Raw genomic sequence first — 20,125 nt, forward strand, 5'->3', positions numbered from 1 at the left:
TCTATACTAGAAATATTTTGTTCTGACAGCAGGATAATAAGCAAAATAACTAGAGACAACACATTTTAATTTCGTGAAACTCAAAAAGACTTGAACATCTCGCATCATGGAAGCATCTGAGATTTTGTGCTAAAAAAAAATTTCTGATGCGTTCAGTTATTTCTTGAATGTATATTTCACAACCTTTTGCTCTCAGTACCCATAAAGAATTCTCTTTTGCAGCTCAGTCATCTAGGCACATAATTATTGGCAAAGCAAATCATAACTTTCTGTACCATCCCCCCCCCCCCCCCCCCCACACACACACACTCGCATGCACACACATATACTCACTCACACACACACACACACACACACACACACACAGATATATAAACAAGTATGTGGAAAATTGAAGAATACTGTACAGTTAGAATAAACATTAGTTTTATTTTCTTTTATTAATTTTTGATACAAAGGCAAAACAAGAGCTCACAATTTAACATCAAGCAACAACTTACAATACAAGGCAAATTAGGAGCTCACATTCCGGAAAACAGTAGACTATTCCAAGATTAGGATAAAGAAGGAAGGGAGGGGGAAGGTAAAAAAAAAAAAAAAAAGGAGGAAACACAACAGATCATGAAGCATGCATAAGCCATAAGGTACACCAAAATTAGTGATCATCATCATTAGAACAAAGTGTTGCTATACTGGGACAGACCAAAGATCCATCAAGCACAGTATCCTGTTTCCAACAGTGGCCAATCCAGGTCACAACTACCTGGCAAATTTCAGAATAGTAAAACAGATTTTATGATGTTTATCCTTGACATAAGCAGTGGATTTTCCCAAGTCCATCTTAATAATGACTTATGGACTTTTAGGAAATTAGCTAAACCTTTTTTAAAACCTGCTAAGCTAACTGCTTTTACCACATTCCCTGGCAATGAATTCCAGAGTTTAATTACACGTTGAGAGAAGAAATATTTTCTCTAGTTTGTTTTAAATTTACTGCTTTGTAGCTTCATTGTGTGCCCCTAGTCATAGTACTTATGGAAAGAGAAAACAAGCAATTTACTTCTACCCATTACACACCACTCAGTATTTTACAAACTTCTATTATATCTTCCCTCAGCCGTCTCTTCTACAAACTGAAGAGTCCAAGCCACTTTAGTCTTTCGTCATAGAGAAGTCGTCACATCCCCTTTATCATTTTTGTCGCCATTCTCTATACCTTTTCTATTTCCGCTATATCTTTTTTTGAGATGTGGTTATTAGAATTGCACACAGTATTCGAGGTGTGGTTGCAACATGGAAAAATACAAAGGCATTATAACATTCTCATTTTCATTTTCCACAGGGCTTTTTTTTAAGGGGGTGCTTGGGGGTACTGAGTACCGGCACATTTTCCATTGTCTGCTAAAATTGACCCATGGAACCCAAGTTTTAATGAAAGAGCTCAGTCTTTACACATCAATTCTGCCTTGTCATAGATTCTGTGATTAGTTACAGGGGGCCTGGCTATTGTGGGATGAGTCCTTCAGTGATCACCTCACCCCTGAAGGGTGGCCTAGCATTGGAGTACCGGCACCTTTTTTGCTAGAAAAAACGTACTGGTTTTCCATTCCTTTCCTAATAATTCCTAACATTCTATTTGCTTTCTTAGCCACAGCAGCACATTAAGCAAATGGTTTCAAAGTATCATCAACGATGACGCCTAGATCATAAGACTATAAGAATAGCCATACTGGGTCCGACCAATGATCCATCTAGCCCAGTATCCTGTTTCCAACAGTGGCCAATCCAGGTCATAAGTACCTGGCAGAAACCCAAATAGTAGCAACATTCCATGCTACCAGTCCCGGGGCAAGCTGTGGCTTCCCCATGTCTGTCTCAATAGCAATCTATGGACTTTTCCTCCAGGAACTTGTTCAAACCTTTTTTAAACACAGATAATGCTAACCTTGTCCTGAGTGGTGATTCCTAATGTGGAACCTTGCATCAGGTAGCTATAGTTTGGGTTCCTGTTTTCCACAGGCATCACTTTGCACTTGCTCACATTAAACGTCATCTGCCATTTGGATGCCCAGTCTCCCAGTCTCGTAAGGTCCTCTTGTAACTTTTCAGAATCTTCTTGCGATTTAATAACTTTGAACAACTTTGTGTTGTCACCAAATTTAATTACCTCACTAGTTACTCCCATCTCTAGATCTGCCCTTCTCGATTGAGAATACTGACCATTTAACCCTACTCTCTGTTTTCTATTTTTTAACCAGTTTTTAATCCACAATAGAACACTACCTCCTATTCCATGACTCTCCAGTTTTCTCTGGAGTCTTTCATGAGGTACTTTGTCAAATGCCTTTTGAAAATCCAGATACATAATATTGACCAGCTCACCTTTATTCACCCCTTCAAAGAAATGTAGTAGATTGGTGAGGCAAGATTTCCTTTCACTAAATCCATGTTGGTTTTGTCTCATTAATCCATTTTATTTTGGGCTAGTTTCAAACATGAGAAATTGTAGCACCATTGCTCAGCAGTGTCTGTAGGTCAATACATAGGCTGCTGTAAATACATGGCGGAGCATAATCAAACAGGGACGACCATCTCTAAGGGTGCCCATCTCTAAGGACGTCCCGGTGAAGGGGCAGGGAAACCCGTATTATCGAAACAAGATGGGTGTCCATCTTTCGTTTCGCTAATATGGTTGAGGACGCCTAAATCTCAACATTTAGGTCGACCTTAAAGATGGTCATCCCCGGTTTTTGGTGATAATGGAAACCGAGGACGCCCATCTCAGAAATTACCAAGTCCAAGTCATTTGGTCGTGGGAGGAGCCAGCATTCCTAATGCAGATCCCCCTGACATGCCAGAACACCAACCGGGCACCCTAGGGGGCACTGCAGTGGACTAACTGATGCACTAACTGAATGGAAAAAGGCATGCAGTGGTCACTAACCACCTCCCACCCCGAAAAAAAACAACTTTAAAAACATTTGTCTTTTTTTTTTTTTTTTTTAGAGTGTGGGTGAAGAATGTCCTTCACTATGCCTCCGTGACGGCAGTTGAGGATATCCTTCGCTATTTATTTATTTATTTAGATTTTGCTTACACCTTTTTCAGTAGTAGCTCAAGGTGAGTTACATTCAGGTACACCGGATATTTCTATGCCTCCGTCTCTGCAACAGCAGTTGAGGATGTCCTTTGATGTGTCTCTGTCCCTGCAACGGCAGTTGAAGACGTCCTTCGCTATGGCAGTTGAGGATGTCCAAAATGTGGATGTTTGTGAAAAGGACATCCATGCCTCTGATCACAAGTAGCAACAGTGGGATTTGAACCGGCCACCTCTGGATTGCAAGACCAGTGCTCTAACCACTCCACTCCCTGTAGGGGGGGGGGGCAATTGAGGACATCCAAAATGTTTGAAAGAAGGACGTCCATGCCCTCGTTATGCCTCCCCTGGGACACACATACCTCCCCCCCCCACCAGGGACCTGCATACTGCCCCCCCCCCACAGAAATGGCCAACTTCAAGGGAGTGGAGTGAAGTGGAGGAGTGGCCTAGTGGTTAGAGCACTGGTCTTGCAGTATAAAGGTGGCCAGTTCAAATCCCACTGCTGCCACTTGTAATCCAAATAAATAAAGGGGGTGTCAGAGGTATAGTAGGCATGGACATCCCTCTCACAGAAACATCCACATTTTGGACATTTTATTTTTTTCAGGGTGGGAGGTGGTTAGTGACCACTGGGGGAGTCAGGGGTGGTCATCTCCAATTCCCTCCGGTGGTCATCTGGTCATTTAGGGCACATTTTTGTGGCTTGGTCATAAAAAAAAAAGGACCAAGTAAAGTCGGCCAAGTGTTCATCAGGGACGCCCTTCTTTTTCCCATTATCGCTTGAGGACGCCCATCTGTAAGGCACGCCCCAGTCCCGCCTTTACTATGCCTCCGACACGCCCCCATGAACTTTGGTCATCCCCGCGACGGGAAGCAATTGGGGACGCCCAAAATCAGCTTTTGATTATGCCGATTTGGGCGACCCTGAGAGAAGGACGCCCATCTCCCGATTTGTGCCGAAAGATGGGCGCCCTTCTCTTTAGAAAATAAGCCTGATAAGCACCTCCGATGTACTCGCATGCAGGGCAATGTTCCTTTCTGTCTTGTTTCATCATTCATATCGGGTTCCTGAGTTATGCTATTATATTATACTTCTCTTGAGGCAATGTCATCCATTATTTATTTTTATTTATTTTAAAAATTTAGACCCTACCTATTCTTAGGTGGTTTGGAAAATAAAACATACATAAAAATACGAAACACAAGACTAAAAAAACATACCCATCAGATTACCAAAGAAATCAAACTAATAAACTGTCATACTCAAACTCAAGAATTATGAAAACCTTGAATATATGTGTGTTTTGAGCACTTTCTTAAATTGCTTTTCAGTCTATAGGCTCATACAAAAATTCATGTAAGGCTAGACAAAACAAGGTCACCCTCCAATGAATGTGCTTAAGGAGATATTCATTATCTCACTTGGCTTGTCCCAGGCAGCAGATCTGTCTTCACTTTAGCCTCAGAAGTTCACAGTGTTGATGGATTTCTTCTATCTTACAGTCACCAACACCACTACATCTCTTTCAACTTTGTCTCGCAACTAATATTGACAGCCCGGGGAATAGTGCTTTAAAATGTGACAAGAGTAAGAGGCAGGAAGGAAAGATCTGCTCTTACGTCTCTTTTGCTAGGTTAGGTGCTGTTACTAAAGTGTGTATCCTGTCTGTGCCTCGTATGTAGTATTTGTGTGTAGTTTGTGCATTACAAATAGTCGTGACTATTGAATGTTGCACTTTGGGCTTCTGAGAGAACTGAATAGGAATAGTAGGGTGCACAAGATTAAGATAACAGTTGGGCATACCTAAGGGTGCTTACATCTCAAATCTTTCCTTTCAAGAGAAATTGAACCATCAATCCCGAGAGAGTCCAGATTTCACTCCCACAAAGAAGAATTTGTTGAATGATGCTATCAGTTTTATAATGGTGGTTTTACCGTGTAGATGAAACTAGCTGGAGGGGAAGGCCCTGATGTGTTATATTGCTAATTTAAAAATGGGGGTGAGGGGTGGGATATGTGATGTGGTGGTGGGCATAATCCCCCAGATTCTATATAGCATGGCATAAGTTCCTTGCGCAAATTCGGTCATATTCTGGATTTCCGCACACAACTTAATTAGTTAACAAGCCAATCAGCACTTGGATGTTAAGCAATTATTGACACTAATTGGCTTTAATTAGAATTTACGCATAAAACTATCTAAGTGTATTCTGTAACGTGATGTGCATAAATCTAAGTCACATAGTTGAAATGGGGGCGTGGCCATGGTCCTGGAATGGTGGGTCATGGGCATTTCTAAAATCTGTGCACGTTGTTATAGAATACACCTGGTCCGCATCTAATTTAGGCATCAGAATTTACACCGAGTTGTACTTGGCATTACTGTCCGTGCTGCTGCAGAGAGGTGCTTGAGACAGGGGGGAGTTCAGGGATGCTTATCTATAGAAATCTAAACATCCTGGGCAAGAAACCAAGTTGAAGGCGCATTTGGGTCAGATTGCCTCGGGATTGGTAGCATGGAATGTTGCTACTAATTGGGTTTCTGTCAGTTACTTGTGACCTGGATTGGCCATTTTTGGAAGCAGCATACTGGACTGGATGGGCCATTGGCCTGACCCAGTATGGCTATTCTTCTGTTCTTATGTAATTACCTTATTTGAACTCATCATGGCCATAACCAATAATTAGGGTAATTATCTGACCCAAATGCGTCTACAGGAGATACTGGATCAGGGGTGGGGGAAGGAAGTGCATAGTGTGATACTGGACTGGGTATGGGGGTGCTGATGCGGGGTGAGGAGGGACACCGATGCAAAAGTAGTCTTAGGGCACCACAGTCCCTTGAGCCAGCCCTGCCTCCTTGGGTCCTAGTGCCTGTACGAATTATGCAATTTTATCTGATTATGCATGTGCTCATTAATTATGTACTAACTAATACATGCACATTATTGTAACTTAGGAGTCCTTTTAGTAAGCTGAAGAAAAATGGCCAATTTTCCATTTTTTCTATTAATGACCATTAATGAAAATTACCACATGAGCACTATTTTGTAGGCAGTAAGGGCTCATGCGGTAATCCTGAGCTAACCAGTTAGCGCACAGTAATGTGTGTACACTAACTGATTGACGCAGGAACGCTCACTCTCTGCCTCCTGACACACACCCTTCCATCAAAAATTTGTAAATATTTTTTAGCATGCGGGTAGCGCAGGCCGATTTGGAACTTACTGCGGGACACCTGAGCACATCCCTCAGTAAACAACTTTAAGCTAAGGTAAGCATGCACTAGTGCTTACTGCAGCTTAGCCAAAGGATCCCTTAGAGATGGTCTCATTGAACATACTCCAATTTACCTGTTATGATTTTTTTTGGGGGGGGGAGGGGGTAAACCTTTGCTGTCTGTTTCTTTACCAAATGCAAGATGCTAGTCCTTTGGTGGTCCTATTATGTACAATAGAGCTTCAAAAGAGAAAACCTTGTTGTATCATTTTTTAGGAATAAAAGTAAAAACTTACTAAATTTCACAGAGCTTCACACCTGATTGAGACACATTGGGGGTAATTCTCTAAAGGAAGCCTAAAATTAGGCACTGGGATTGAACCCATAATTGCTATTAATGATTATTAGTGTGTCCGCCAAATGTTTTAACATTATTTGCATCCTATGTGATCTGAATTTTGTATGTCTGCATTTCAGATATATCAGATGCTTCAAGAGACTGGAGAATTGGAGAACACATACATCATCTACACTGCTGACCATGGCTACCACATAGGGCAGTTTGGGCTAGTGAAGGGGAAGTCCATGCCATACGACTTTGATATCCGGGTTCCTTTCTTTGTCCGTGGCCCGAATGTGGAGCCAGGATATGTGTACGTTCACTGAAGTGATACCATCTGTAAAATGCTTCTAAACACATGCACATAGTTATCCTTCTCTGCAAAACAGGCTGCTACCACAAAGTGTTTCAAGTTAAAACCGGACCACTCTGCCCGGTGTTTAAACACCTTCAGCACTAATGACCTTGGAGAAATATATATTCATTGGAAGTGTCAGAAGCAGAGAATAAGTTAACCTCCTGAAGGTCAGCATTCAAAGTGATTTAACTGGACAGGAAAGCCTCCTGTGCAATTAAACCGCTTAAGCCTGGCTATCTGCTGATTTTCAGCTGCACTTAACTGAACAGTGGACAGTGCCACTGAATCTCAGTAATAACTGAGCCTGCACAAAGGTCGTCTAATGACCGGCGATGGCATGTTGTCAAAATGCTGAAGCTGTCTACCCTGGGCTGCCGCCATATTGGTGTACTATAAGCAAACTATCAGCTAACAGTTACCGAGAAGAAGAATCCAAATGCCTGACTCTGACAACATGAAGAATAGGTACAAAAAAGAGAAAACATATTTCACTTCTTAGACGAGACATTGCCTTCATTTACTGCCACCTAAGCACTTTCCTACCCATCTCTTCTCACCTCCAATTCGGTGCATAGCACCTTGTCCAATTCGAAGCTCGTCTCTCCCGGGCGCTCAGTTTATAGCTGAAACACCAGCACTTTTTTTTTTTGCGGTTTTAGTGATTTTAAATTTTATTTCATGATATATATATATATATATATATATAGGAAGCTTTCAAATAAATAAAAAATGCTGTCAAATTAAAAAAAACACACTCATAGGCAGTCATAAGCATTTGCTATTGTTTTTATATAGAAATATCTTTATTGTTGTCATAAGCAAAAATCAGTGGCGTAGCAAGGAAGGCTACGCCGTTGCACCCCCCTCCCCCGGGTGTAGCACGATGACACCCCCCCTTGGCGCATCAACACCCCCCCCCCCCGACCCAGTGCCTACCCTCCTCAGCTCCCTCAAACCAGCTCCCGCACCCTACCTTTAAAGAAATTTCGGAAGCCAGTGCCTCGCGCCTGCATGTAAAAAAAGCGTGGATCATCATCGGGCCTTCCCTCACGCTGTCTGTCCCGCCCTTGCGGAAATAGGAAGTTGCGTCAGCAGAGGGCGGGACAGACAGCGTGAAGGAAGGCCCGATGAGGATCCAGCTTCTTCTCCACGGCTTCCAAAATTTCTTTAAAGGTAGGGTGCGGGAGCTGGTTGGAGCCGGAGGGAGCTGAGGAGGTTAGACACTGGTCGGGGGGGGGGGGTGTTGATGCACCGAGGGGGGGGGGAGCTGGCAGGGAGCGCCCCCCCCCTGAGCTGACACCCGGGGCGGACCACCCCCCCCCCCCCCCCCACTTGCTACGCCACTGGCAAAAATAAAGGCATTTTGCCCAGCACTGAAATCAACAATACAGCACTGCAAATAATAAAGTAAGCTCTGGAGCACCGGCAAACACATTTTGAAAAAACCCTTCCCACCTTCACAGGCTCCTCAAACCCCCCTCCCCTTACATCCCCTCCACCGCCACCACCTGATCCCCTCCTAACAGAAAGAATGCAAAAACCAAGAAGGATTACAAAAACAATATAAACCTCACATGTTTGCTATTGTTTTCAATAGCATCTGTGAATGTTTGGGGTCACTCAATATGGCGGCAAGCTCCGCCCACTGCCTTCAGCCCAGATAATAGGCCAGATAGGCTCATGCCGTCTCCTGTCATAAAACAACCTTGGCCGGCACTGTCCAGTTAGTGCAGTGATGGCCTACGGATGGAGTTTGGACAGAACTAGTTAGTAGGAATATTCAATTTGAAAACTGGGTATGTAAGCAGATAAAATTAGGACAGCATAAGGGTAACCTAAATTTATCCACTGAGCTAACTAGGCACAGGTCTGAATATCGGCTGGTTCCCAGTTAACTTCCGGGTGACTGCACATATCAAAATATTCAATGCTGGAACCTAGATATGGCCAGCTATGGCTCAGCATTGAATATCTGTGCTCAGTTCTACCCATAGCTGTAAGTGGCTTAAATAACACTGACCACCACAGGCTGAATAATGACATAGTAAAATAGTAGATGACAGCAGATAAAGACCTGTATGGTCCATCCAATCTGGCCAATAAGATAAACTCATTACATATGGTATGAAGTGATACATCATATGTATACCTGATCTTGATTTATCCTTGACTCTGCCCGACACTGGCCTTGTTCTAAAATTTCTGAAGTTGTTGTCAAAGCCCTTGAATATTTCCACACCATCCCATCCAAATCTATTCAGCCTTAGTCAGGGCACAGACTGTAGAAGTCTGCCCAGTACTGGCTTTCTACTATTCTCCACTAATCTTCTTTGGATACAATCCTTCTAAACAGGATTCCTTTGTGTTTGTCCTATGCATTTTTGAATTCCGTTACAGTTTTCATCTCTACCACCTCCTGCGGGAGGGCATTCCAAGTATCTACCACCCTCTCAGTGAAAAAATACTTTCTGGCATTATTCCTGAGTCGGCCCCCTTTCAACCTCAATTCATGCCCTCTGGTTCTATCACCTTCCCATCTCTGGAAAAGGTTTGTATGTGGATTAATACCTTTCAAATATATGAACATCTGCATCATATCACCCCTGTTTCTCCTTTCCTTCAGGGTTTACGTGTTTAAGTCTGCAAGTCTGTTCACGTACGTCTTGCTACGTAAACCCCCTACCACTTTAGTCACTTTTTTCTGAACCGCTTCATCTTTTTACATCCTTAGTGAGATAAGGCCTCCAAAACTGAACACACTACTCCAAATTGGGCCTCATCAATGACTTGTATAGGGGCATCAACACCTCCTGACTTATGCTGGCTAGATCCCTCTGCAGCCTAGCATCCTTCTGGCCGCGGCCACCACCTTGTTGCACTGTTTCATCACACCTTGAGATCTTCAGACACCTATCACCCCAAGGTCCCTCTCCTGAGCCGAGCTTACCAATCTCTCCCCTCCTATCCGGTACATCTCTTTTGTATTTCTGCACCCTAAGTGCATTGCTCTGCATTTCTCAACATTAAATTTTAACTAGGCAATACAATACAATACAATACTTGGCTTTAGGTTTCTTTATATAGTTGTATTACCAGGATACTTTGAAACTGAACATAATTTGGTACCCAAGAGAGATATATTATGATTAAATTTTAACTGTCAGACCCTCAACCATTCTTTTAACGTTTGGAGATCTCTTCTCATGGTTTATACTCGCTCCAGTGTACCCATTCTATTGGCTATCTTCGTGTCATCTGGAAAAAGGCAAATTTTTCCTTCTAACCCTTCAGCAATGTCTTTCACAAATATATTAAACAGAATTGGCCCACACAGACCCTGAGGCACTCCACTACTTGCCTTCCTTTCCTCCGAGCCGATTCCATTTACCACCACCCTCTGCCACCTGTCGGTCAACCAGTTTCCAATCTAGTTCACCACTTTGGGTCCTAAGTTCAGCCTTCTCAACTTATTCATGAGTCTTCTGTGAGGGACTGTATCAAAGGCGTTGCTGAAATCCAAATAGATCACTTCTATTGCACATCCTTCATCCAGTTCTTTGGTCACCCAGTTGAAGAAGTCAGATTCGTTTGGCAGGATTTTCCTTTGATAAAGCCATGTTGCCTTGGATCCTATAACCTGTTGGCTTCTAGAAAGTCAACTATCCTTTCCTTCAGCAGCAATTCCATTATTTTTGTTACCACCGATGTGCAGCTTACCAGCTTGTAGTTTCCTTCTTCTTCCCTGTCTGTTTTTGTGAAGAGGGAGCACATCCGCTCATCTCTAATCCCGCAGAACCTCTCCCATCTCTAAAGATCTATTAAATAAATACTTAAGAGGTCCTGCCAGGTCTTCTCTGAGCTCCCTCAGTATCCTGGGATGTATCCTACCTGGCCTCATAACTTTATCCACTTTCAGATTTTCAAGCCGTTTATAAACGCTTTCTTCCGTGAACAGCACTATAGCCACTCCATTCATAGATATATCCTTAGCAGCTGACCGGGGTCTTTCTCCAGGATTTTCTTCCGTGAACACCAAAGTGAATTATTTGTTTAGCATGTTTGCTTTGTCCTCATCACTCTCCACATTGCTATTCTCGGTATCTTTCAGTCTTTCCCCATCCTCCTATGTTTCTGAAACCTTCTTATTTACACCAAACTTTGAGCCACTTATTGAATTCCTCTGTTTTACGTAGTCTCTCTTCTCCCTTCCCCCATGTAAGAATAACTTCAGAAAATGCTGCAGTCCAAACCAAAGACTTCAGTCCCTCTCCAAGTTTCTAGAATGCTCTCTCTACTCTGAACAATAAGGGGTCCTTTTACAAGGCTGCGGCAAAAGGGGGCCTGTGTTGGCATCGGCTTGTGTTTTTGACGCACTCCGAGGCCCCCTTTTACCACAGCAGGTAAAAGGTAGATCTTTTTTTTAAAAAGAAATGGCCATGCAGCAAGTGAAGCACTTGCCACGTGCCCATTTTGGGAGAGAACACTTACCTCCACCCAATGAGGTGGCAGTAAGGGCTCCTGCGCTAACCCGGTGGTAACTGGGCAGCCCGCGGCACTGCCCAATTACCACCAGGTACACACTGGCACTACAAAAATTAAAATATTTATATAGCACTGGAAATGGCGCAAGCTGGGGGGTGGGAACTACCGGTGGACTGCGTTGAGTTTTACCGCCAATTTGTAAAAGACTCCCTCAGTATTTGGTCTGTACTTCTGGTAACTGAGCATCCTGGAAGGCACTTCACTAGGTTGGGTCCTTTGAATTGCGTTCCAAAGTTAATGCCTCTGATAATGGAGTCTCTTACTAGTAAGAATTTTCTGTTTTGCACCGATCTGTCATTGACCCCCATAGTTATTAAAATGAACCAGTGTGATAGTAAGTTTTCTAGAGCGGTTTGTGCACAGAGTTGAATAGCTGTGCTCTGACACCGCAATAAAAAAAAGAAAAATTCTCCCAGTGGTCTCTGCATATCATTTTTGATAACTTCGGCAGGCAGTAAAAACATACAGCATCCCTTAGATCACTCATGCTTGTTTCAGTTGGAGATTTCATTCCTGAGAGAGATTTGTGATTAAAGATCTTGAAAGCTTCTTTTCTTAATGTACTAATTATTTAATGGGATGCTGTGCTGATCTTTATCAAGCTCCATGTAAGGCAGAAACAGCATGGACGGCTCAGTAATTGACTTGGTGGCTTGGAGAGGAGATTTTTTTTAAACAGATGCATGGATCACTTCTATCCCCCCCCCCCCCCCCCCCCCCCAAAAAAAAAAAAAAAAATTCTTCTGGTAAAGAAAAAGTAAGGAATAAGTCCACAATAGATACCTGGGAAGTTGGTTATTTTGATGAATCTACTTGGTATTACTATTTTAAAACAACAATACTTACTGGATTCCTCAAAATCTCAACCTGGCTGTTACTTTTCTTTTCTTCCTCTTTGTCCTGTTTTGTAAATCTACAGTTTTATTCTCTTCTAATCTGATCTGCCTTTTTACTGTGCCTCAGGCACTGCTCTTAAAAAAAAATCTCCTTCAGTTCTTGTAATAATGCTTACTTATGTGCATCCCTGGGGTGACTGCATGAAGTTTAGCCCAGCAGTGGCCTGGTACGGTTACATTTTTTATGACGATAGGATGGACTATATTGAAACATCACTTTTCTCCTCAGGAATTAAATAAGCATCAGAACACAGAGGGGGATTGTAATGATTTTGTGTAAGTGCCAACTAGATTATACAATAAGAATGTCATTTTTCCTGATGATGTAATGCCCCATACAACAGCCTGCTGTGATCTTCCCAGAAATTCATTCCTAAATAGCAGCTACGGGGCATGGTAATGCACGTGCTGAGTGTACAGCATATGTTATCGCTGTCTACCACACGTTAACAGACAATAATATTTAATATTTAACAATCTCTTTGACCTCATGTGCACCTTTCATTAAATTAGTCACCTTATTTTCTAACTCCTCTTAGTCTCATACCTATTTATACGTTCCATTTTTGCTTATACCCTTCGCTGTCAATTAAAATGTTCTATTATGTATTGTGTTGACATTGTAAGTAGTATACAAAGACTAGGGGACACGCGAGGAAGTTACATGGAAATTTAAAACAAATAGGAGGAAATATTTTTTCACTCAACAAATAGTTAAGCTCTGGAACTCTTTACCAGAGGAGGTGGTAACAGCAGTCAGCGTATTTATTTTATTTATTTATTTATTTATTTAGTTTATTTATTTGATGCATTTGTATCCCACATTTTCCCACCTTTTTGCAGGTTCAGTGTGGCTTACATAATACCGCGAGGCGTTCGCCAACACCAGTAAAGAAACAAATACATTCAGGTGTTGTGGTCGAATAAAGTACATGTGTACAGACACATTAAGGAATCATAAAGAGGAGCAGAAGGGTTAGTTTATGATCATTAGTTGCTTGGTTTCATTGTGTCGTAGGGTTTAGATATTTAAGTTGGGTCGGTGGGGTAAGCCTTTTTTAACATGGTGGTTTTTAGTAATTTTCGGAAGTTTAGGAAGTTATAAGTTGTTTTCATGGCTTTTGGTAGTGTGTTCCACAGTTGTGTGCTTATATAGGAGAAGCTGGATGCATATGTTGATTTGTATTTGAGTCCTTTGCAGTTTGGGTAGTGGAGGTTTAGGTACGCTCGTGTTGATCCGATTGTGTTTCTGGTTGGTAGGTCTGTGAGGTCAGTCATGTATTCCGGGGCTTCGCTGTAGATAATTCTGTGAACCAGAGTGCAGATTTTGAAAGCAATGCGTTCTTTTATTGGGAGCCAGTGTAGTTTTACTCGGAGGGGTTTGGCACTTTTGAATCATGTTTTTCCAAAATATGAGCCTAGCTGCTGTGTTTTGAGCGGTTTGAAGTTTTTTTATGAGTTGTTCTTTGCATCCTGCGTAGGTTCTGTTGCAGTAGTCAGCATGGCTTAGTACCATTGATTGTATCAAATTGCGAAATGTTTCCCTGGGGAAGAATGGTTTCACTCATTTGAGTTTCCACATTGAGTGGAACATTTTCTTAGTGGTGGATTTCACTAGGCTCTCGAGTGTAAGGTTACGATCGATTGTAATGCCAAGGATTTTCAGGCTATCTTAGATCGGGAGGGTGTAATCCGGGGTGTTTATATTTGAGGGTTTGTACGTGTTGTGTTGGGAAGAGAGGATAAGGCAATGTGTTTTTTTCTGTATTTAGTTTTAGTTCAAATGCGTTAGCCCATGAGTTCATGATGTTCATGCTGAGTTTAATTTCGTTGGTGATTTCGGTCAGATCATGTTTATAAGTAATATATATTGTGACATCATCTGCATAGATGAAAGGGTTGAGGCCTCGATTGGCTAGGGACTTGGCTAGTGGAGTCATCATTAGGTTGAACAGGATAGGTGATAGTGGTGATCCTTGGGGTACTCTGCAATCTGCTTTCCATGGTTGATATTTTTGAATTTGATTTCACTTGGTATGTTCTGGTGGTTAGGAAACCATTGATCCAGTTGAGCATGTTTCCACCTATCCCAAAGTAGTCTAGGAGTCGTAATATATTGTGATTTACCATATCAAATGCACTAGACATGTCGAATTGGAGAAGTATGCTTTTGCCTGTTGCTAGTACCTGTTTGAATTTGACTAGGAGAGTGACTAGTACTAAAAAGGTTTAAAAAAAGGTTATGACAAATTCATGGAGGAAAAGTCCATAGTCTGCTATTGAGACAGACATGGGAAGCAACTGCTTGCCCTTGGATTTGTAGTATGGATGATTTGGGTTGCTGTCAGGTACTTGTGACTTGGCTTGGCCACTGTTTAGAAAACAGTATACTGGGCTAGATGGACCATTGGTCTGACCCAGTATGGCTACTCTTATGTTCTTATACTATGCCATACTTTATATTGTTATTTGAATATTTTACTGCTGTAATTGCCTATTGCTCATGTTTGATTTATTCTTACTGTACACCACCTTGCGTGAATTCCTTCAAAGAGGCAGTAAATAAATCCTAATAAATAAATAAGAAAGCTGAACAGGTTTTCTGTTTGCCCTCTATCACAGTGTTTCTCAAGCCAGTCCTGGAGCACTGCTTAACTCAGGGACCCTTTTACTAAACTGTGGTAAGGATAACACGTGGGTAGCTTTCGCTAAATGAACACTATCACCGGGGTAGCATAGGCGCCCTGTGGTAGTGCATGCTGTTCCCCCACACTAGAAAATAATTTTCCACCACAGAGGGTGTTCCCGGCAGTAATGGACAGCGAGGCCACATTAACGCACACTGTCTGATTACCGCAGAAATAGTGAGTCGGCCTTTACCACCAAGTAAATAGGTGGTGTTAAGGGCTCAGGCAGTAAATTGCTGTACGCTACTTTGAATATTAGAGCACAGCCATTTACCGCCCTATTTTTAAAAAAAAAAGGCCTTTTTACTAGGCACGGATGGGGAGAGGGATCTTGGGGTGATAGTATCTGAGGACCTGAAGGCGACGAAACAGTGCGACAAGGCGGTGGCCGTAGCTAGAAGATTGCTAGGCTGTATAGAGAGAGGAGTGACCAGCAGAAGAAAGGAGGTTTTAATGCCCCTGTATAAGACGTTGGTGAGGCCCCACCTGGAGTATTGTGTTCAGTTTTGGAGGCCGTACCTTGCGAAGGATGTTAAAAAAAATGGAAGCGGTGCAAAGAAAAGCTACGAGGATGGTATGGGATTTACGTTCCAAGACGTATGAAGAGAGGCTTGCTGACCTGAACATGTACACCCTGGAGGAAAGGAGGAACAGGGGTGATATGATACAGACGTTCAAATATTTGAAAGGTATTAATCCGCAAACAAATCTTTTCCAGAGATGGGAAGGCGGTAGAACGAGAGGACATGAAATGAGATTGAAGGGGGGCAGACTCAGGAAAGATGTCAGGAAGTATTTTTTCACGGAGAGGGTGGTGGATGCTTGGAATGCCCTCCCGCGGGAGGTGGTGGAGATGAAAACGGTAACGGAGTTCAAACATGCGTGGGATATGCATAGAGGAATCCTGTGCAGAAGGAATGGATCCTCAGAAGCTTAGCTGAAATTGGGTGGCGGAGCAGGTGGGGGGAAGAGGGGGTGGTGATTGGGAGGAGAGGATAGGGGAGGGCAGACTTGTACGGTCTGTACCAGAGCCGGTGATGGGAGGAGGGACTGGTGGATGGGAGGCGGGAAATACTGCTGGGCAGACTTATATGGTCTGTGCCCTGAAAAGGACAGGTACAAATTCAAGGTAAGGTATACACATATGAGTTTGTCTTGGGCAGACTGGATGGACCATGCAGGTCTTTTTCTGCCATCATCTACTATGTTACTATGTACTAGCCACGGTAAAACGTGGCCCAGCGCGCGCTAATTTCATGTATCCAAACAAGAGCAGGCCACTTTTTACCACAGCTTAGTAAGAGCCCCTCAGTAATTCACAAATTGTAGGTTGGGACCCTAAATGAAGTCACATTATCAATTAATAGGTCTCGGAAACAGGGCTGTTCCCCTTATCTCTGGCTCTCCACTGTGACCTGTGCTTGGTAGTGGGAGTTAGCATGGGGGCTGTGGTTCAGTGAATGTTCCAAGGCTGTGTCCCCTCCTGCTGTGTGGATTTCTTGTCAGACTAGAAACCTGGGCAGGGTACTGTTGCCTGTGAGCACACACTGACAGGCCCTGTGCATTCTGCTGCTACTGTTTGTCTACTTCACATGTAATAAAGGGGGAAGGGAAGTGGAGGTCTGCTGTTTCTTTTTCATCAACATCTGGAGTCTTGTGAAATTTTAAGTGTTAAAATGGAGTCATAATGAATAAACTTTTGAGAAGAACTGGCCAAATGAATATGCATTAGCGAGATTTGCATGAAATGGAGGCAGTGCATACAAATCTAACTTATGCATATTCATTGAGGATATCCTACACATGACAGTGCACAGTAAGACTCAGATTCAGTAAATGGTGTCTAAATATGCCCACTGGAAAAAATTGGCATGGAATGCTATTCTATAAAGAGTGCTCTTAGCCCATTCCTGTAACCAAATTTGGGTGCCAGTATTTACTTCTACTGAAACCTGGTGTAAATGCTGATGCTCAACTCTTGACATTTGGACGCAGGAATGGCAGTATCCTTTAGCTCTGCGTGCAAATTTTTGGAATGCTCCTACCATGCCCTTGGCCACACCCCAATTGAGTTGCACGCTAGGGGATTCAGGCACACAGGGTTATAGAATAGCGTGCAGAAAGATGCACATGCAAAATGTAATTAATGCTAATTAACTCCAATAATTGATTTAACATCAATTTATAGCTAGTTAATGGCTGCTAAATAATTAATTTCCTCGCACGTCTTCAATCCGCTCAGAAAATTTTGCCACACAAATTTAGGCACTATATATAGAATCTGGGAATAAGTGACCGCATGCTAACTTCAATGTACAATCCATGCTCATTGCTCACCCCTAACCTACCCTTTGCCCTACCCATGACAGGGTATACAGTTAGCATGTGAACAGTGTCAGTTTCACTAATGATAACCACAGCCTTGAGCTAAATTATAGCATGCTAATTCACATGCTAACTATTTAGCAGTCATGTTAGTCCACTTTAAAGGTAAGCTAATAAAAAGATACTATCTTATTTTCTTTCTTAGCTTTGTTTTATTTCATTTTGTTCATTATGTAGTACATATTAGAAAAATGTCTTTGGGATGGGATGGCAAGCACTTCTAAAAGGCCAGTACACAAGGTAAAAATCCATTCCAATGAATACAGTGATTGCTGGACTGCACAGTAGTGCTAATTTTGCCCTTAATCCAATCCCTCCTGAGCAGGGGCGTAGCCAGCCTTCCGTGGGGGAGGGGGCCAGAGCCCGGGGGGAGGGGGCACATTTTAGCCCTCCCCCCCGGCGCCCCCCCCTCCCGCCGCGAACCCGCCGCCGCCGCAGCCTACCTTTACTTTTGCTGGCGGGGGATCCCACTCCCCGCCAGCCGACGTCTTCTTCTCAGTCGCTTCCTGCTCTTCAATTTGTTTGCTGACGTCCTGCACATAATTGTACGTGCAGGACGTCAGACTCAGAGAACAGTTCTGTTCTCTGAGTCTGACGTCCTGCACGTACAACGTGCAGGATGTCAGCAAACAAATTGAAGAGCAGGAAGCGACTGAGAAGAAGACGTCGGCTGGCGGGGAGTGGGATCCCCCGCCAGCAAAAATAAAGGTAGGCGGCGGCGGGTTCGCCGGGAGGGGGGTCCTGGGGTGAATCTGCGGGGGCCCCGGCCCCCTCAGGCCCCACGTAGCTACGCCACTGCTCCTGAGGCAATGATTGTTTGTTTTTAGTGAGCACAATGGAATTGACTAGAATTTGATCATCATGAGGGCAATTCTATAATGGGCGCTTTGATAGTATTCTATAATAGCATCTGGGCACCCAGATTCCAGTATAAGAACATAACAGCCATACCGGATCAGACTAATGGTCCATCTAGCCCAGTATCCTGTTTCCAACAGTGCCCAATCCAGGTCACAAGTACTTGTCAGAACCCAAATATGTTTGTTTAATACTTGATATACTGCCGTTACTAATAGAAGGACACAGCGGTTAAATAGTAACAACATTCCAGGCTACCAGTCCCAGGGCAAGCAGTAGCTTCTCTACATCTGTCTCAATAGCAGACTATGGACTTTTCCTCCAGGAATTTGTCCAAATCTTTTATAAACCCAGATACACTAACTACTGTTACCTCATCCTCCGGCAATGAGTTCCAAAGCTTAACTATTCGTTCAGTGAAAAAATATTTCCTCCTGTTTGTTTTAAAAGTGTTTCCATGTAACTTCATTGCGTGTCCCCTGGTCTTTGTACTTTTTGAAAAAGTAAAAAATTGATTCACTTCTACTCGTTCTACACCACTCAGGATTTTATAGACCTCAATCATATCCCCCCTCATCCATCTCTTTTCCAAGCTGAAGAGCCCTAGCATCTTTAAAAGAGTTCCATCCCCTTTATCATTCTGGTTGTTCTTCTTTGAACCTTTTCTAATTCCGCTACATCTTTTTTGAGATACGGGAACCAGAATTGAATGCAATACTCAGATTGGTATGTAGGTACCAACTTTTAAGTGTCCATATTTACACCCTTTGTGTAAGTGTGGGTGCCTAAATGTTGACTCCTAGGCATGCAACTTGCAGTAATCTATGTTTGGTGCCTAAGTGTGCGACCCGCCCATGCCCCGCCCACATAGACACCCACTTACATGCTAAAGTAAATGGCAGTATATGCAGGTCGATCTCATGCATGTTCGTTGTGGATGTCCTGGGGGCCTGATGGAGGAGGAATGATTTGGGGCCGACTTGGGAGACTGCTCTAAGGTGCCTGACCTGTGATTTAAGGGGGAGTTTGTAGCTCCCAAAAGGGGTTTTCATGTTGAGTATGTGAACACTTGTGTTGGGGACTGACAGGAGCTCAATTTCACTGGGCTCAGGTGAATTTTGTTATTTAGCAGTTATTCAAGAATGGGATAAAAACAGCGCTGCGTACACTTTGTAGCGCTCTAGAAATGTTAAATAGTAGTAGTAGTAGTAGTATTCCATGCCCTGGGATTGGTAGCATGGAATTTGGGCTTCTTCCAGGTACTTGTGACCTGGACTGGCCACTGTTGGAAACAGGATGGACTATTGGTCTGACCCAGTATGGCTGTTCTTATATTCTTAACATAAAATAGCGCCTAAGTGCAGTTAGGCACCTAAATGCCATTTACCACCATCTGGGTACCTAACTTCCATTTGAGCACCTAAGGTTGGGTGCCTAACTTGTATCACATTATATAGAATTAGGGGGAATGTGTGAATCCAAGATGCATTTAATTTGAATGGAATATGTAAGAGTCCCTGATGTTAACTGATGCATTTAGACCAGAAATGTTTTACTTTTCTGCAGTGTACCTCAGATTGTATTGAACATTGACCTTGCTCCCACAATTCTGGACATTGCTGGACTTGAGACTCCACCTGACATGGATGGCAAATCTGTTCTAAAACTATTGGATCTGGACAAGCCAGGAAACAAGTCAGTCTTTGCCTGTGCAGTCAGTATTGTAGTGTTTTGTTTTT

At 43.0% G+C, this 20,125-nt stretch overlaps 1 protein-coding gene across 4 annotated transcripts in view; it reads left to right on the forward strand.

Annotated features, from left to right (window-relative positions):
• Positions 1 to 20,125, forward strand: part of SULF1 (sulfatase 1) — a 317,465-nt gene that overhangs the window by 192,451 nt on the left and 104,889 nt on the right. For all 4 annotated transcript variants that reach the window (XM_030215333.1, XM_030215349.1, XM_030215358.1 and 1 more), the window contains 2 exons: positions 6,798 to 6,973; positions 19,953 to 20,081. In XM_030215333.1, the coding sequence (XP_030071193.1) occupies positions 6,798 to 6,973; positions 19,953 to 20,081 (305 nt within the window). The remainder of the gene's footprint in view (positions 1 to 6,797; positions 6,974 to 19,952; positions 20,082 to 20,125) is intronic.

The sequence above is a fragment of the Microcaecilia unicolor genome, chromosome 1, assembly GCF_901765095.1.
Source record: "Microcaecilia unicolor chromosome 1, aMicUni1.1, whole genome shotgun sequence".
NCBI lineage: Eukaryota > Metazoa > Chordata > Amphibia > Gymnophiona > Siphonopidae > Microcaecilia > Microcaecilia unicolor.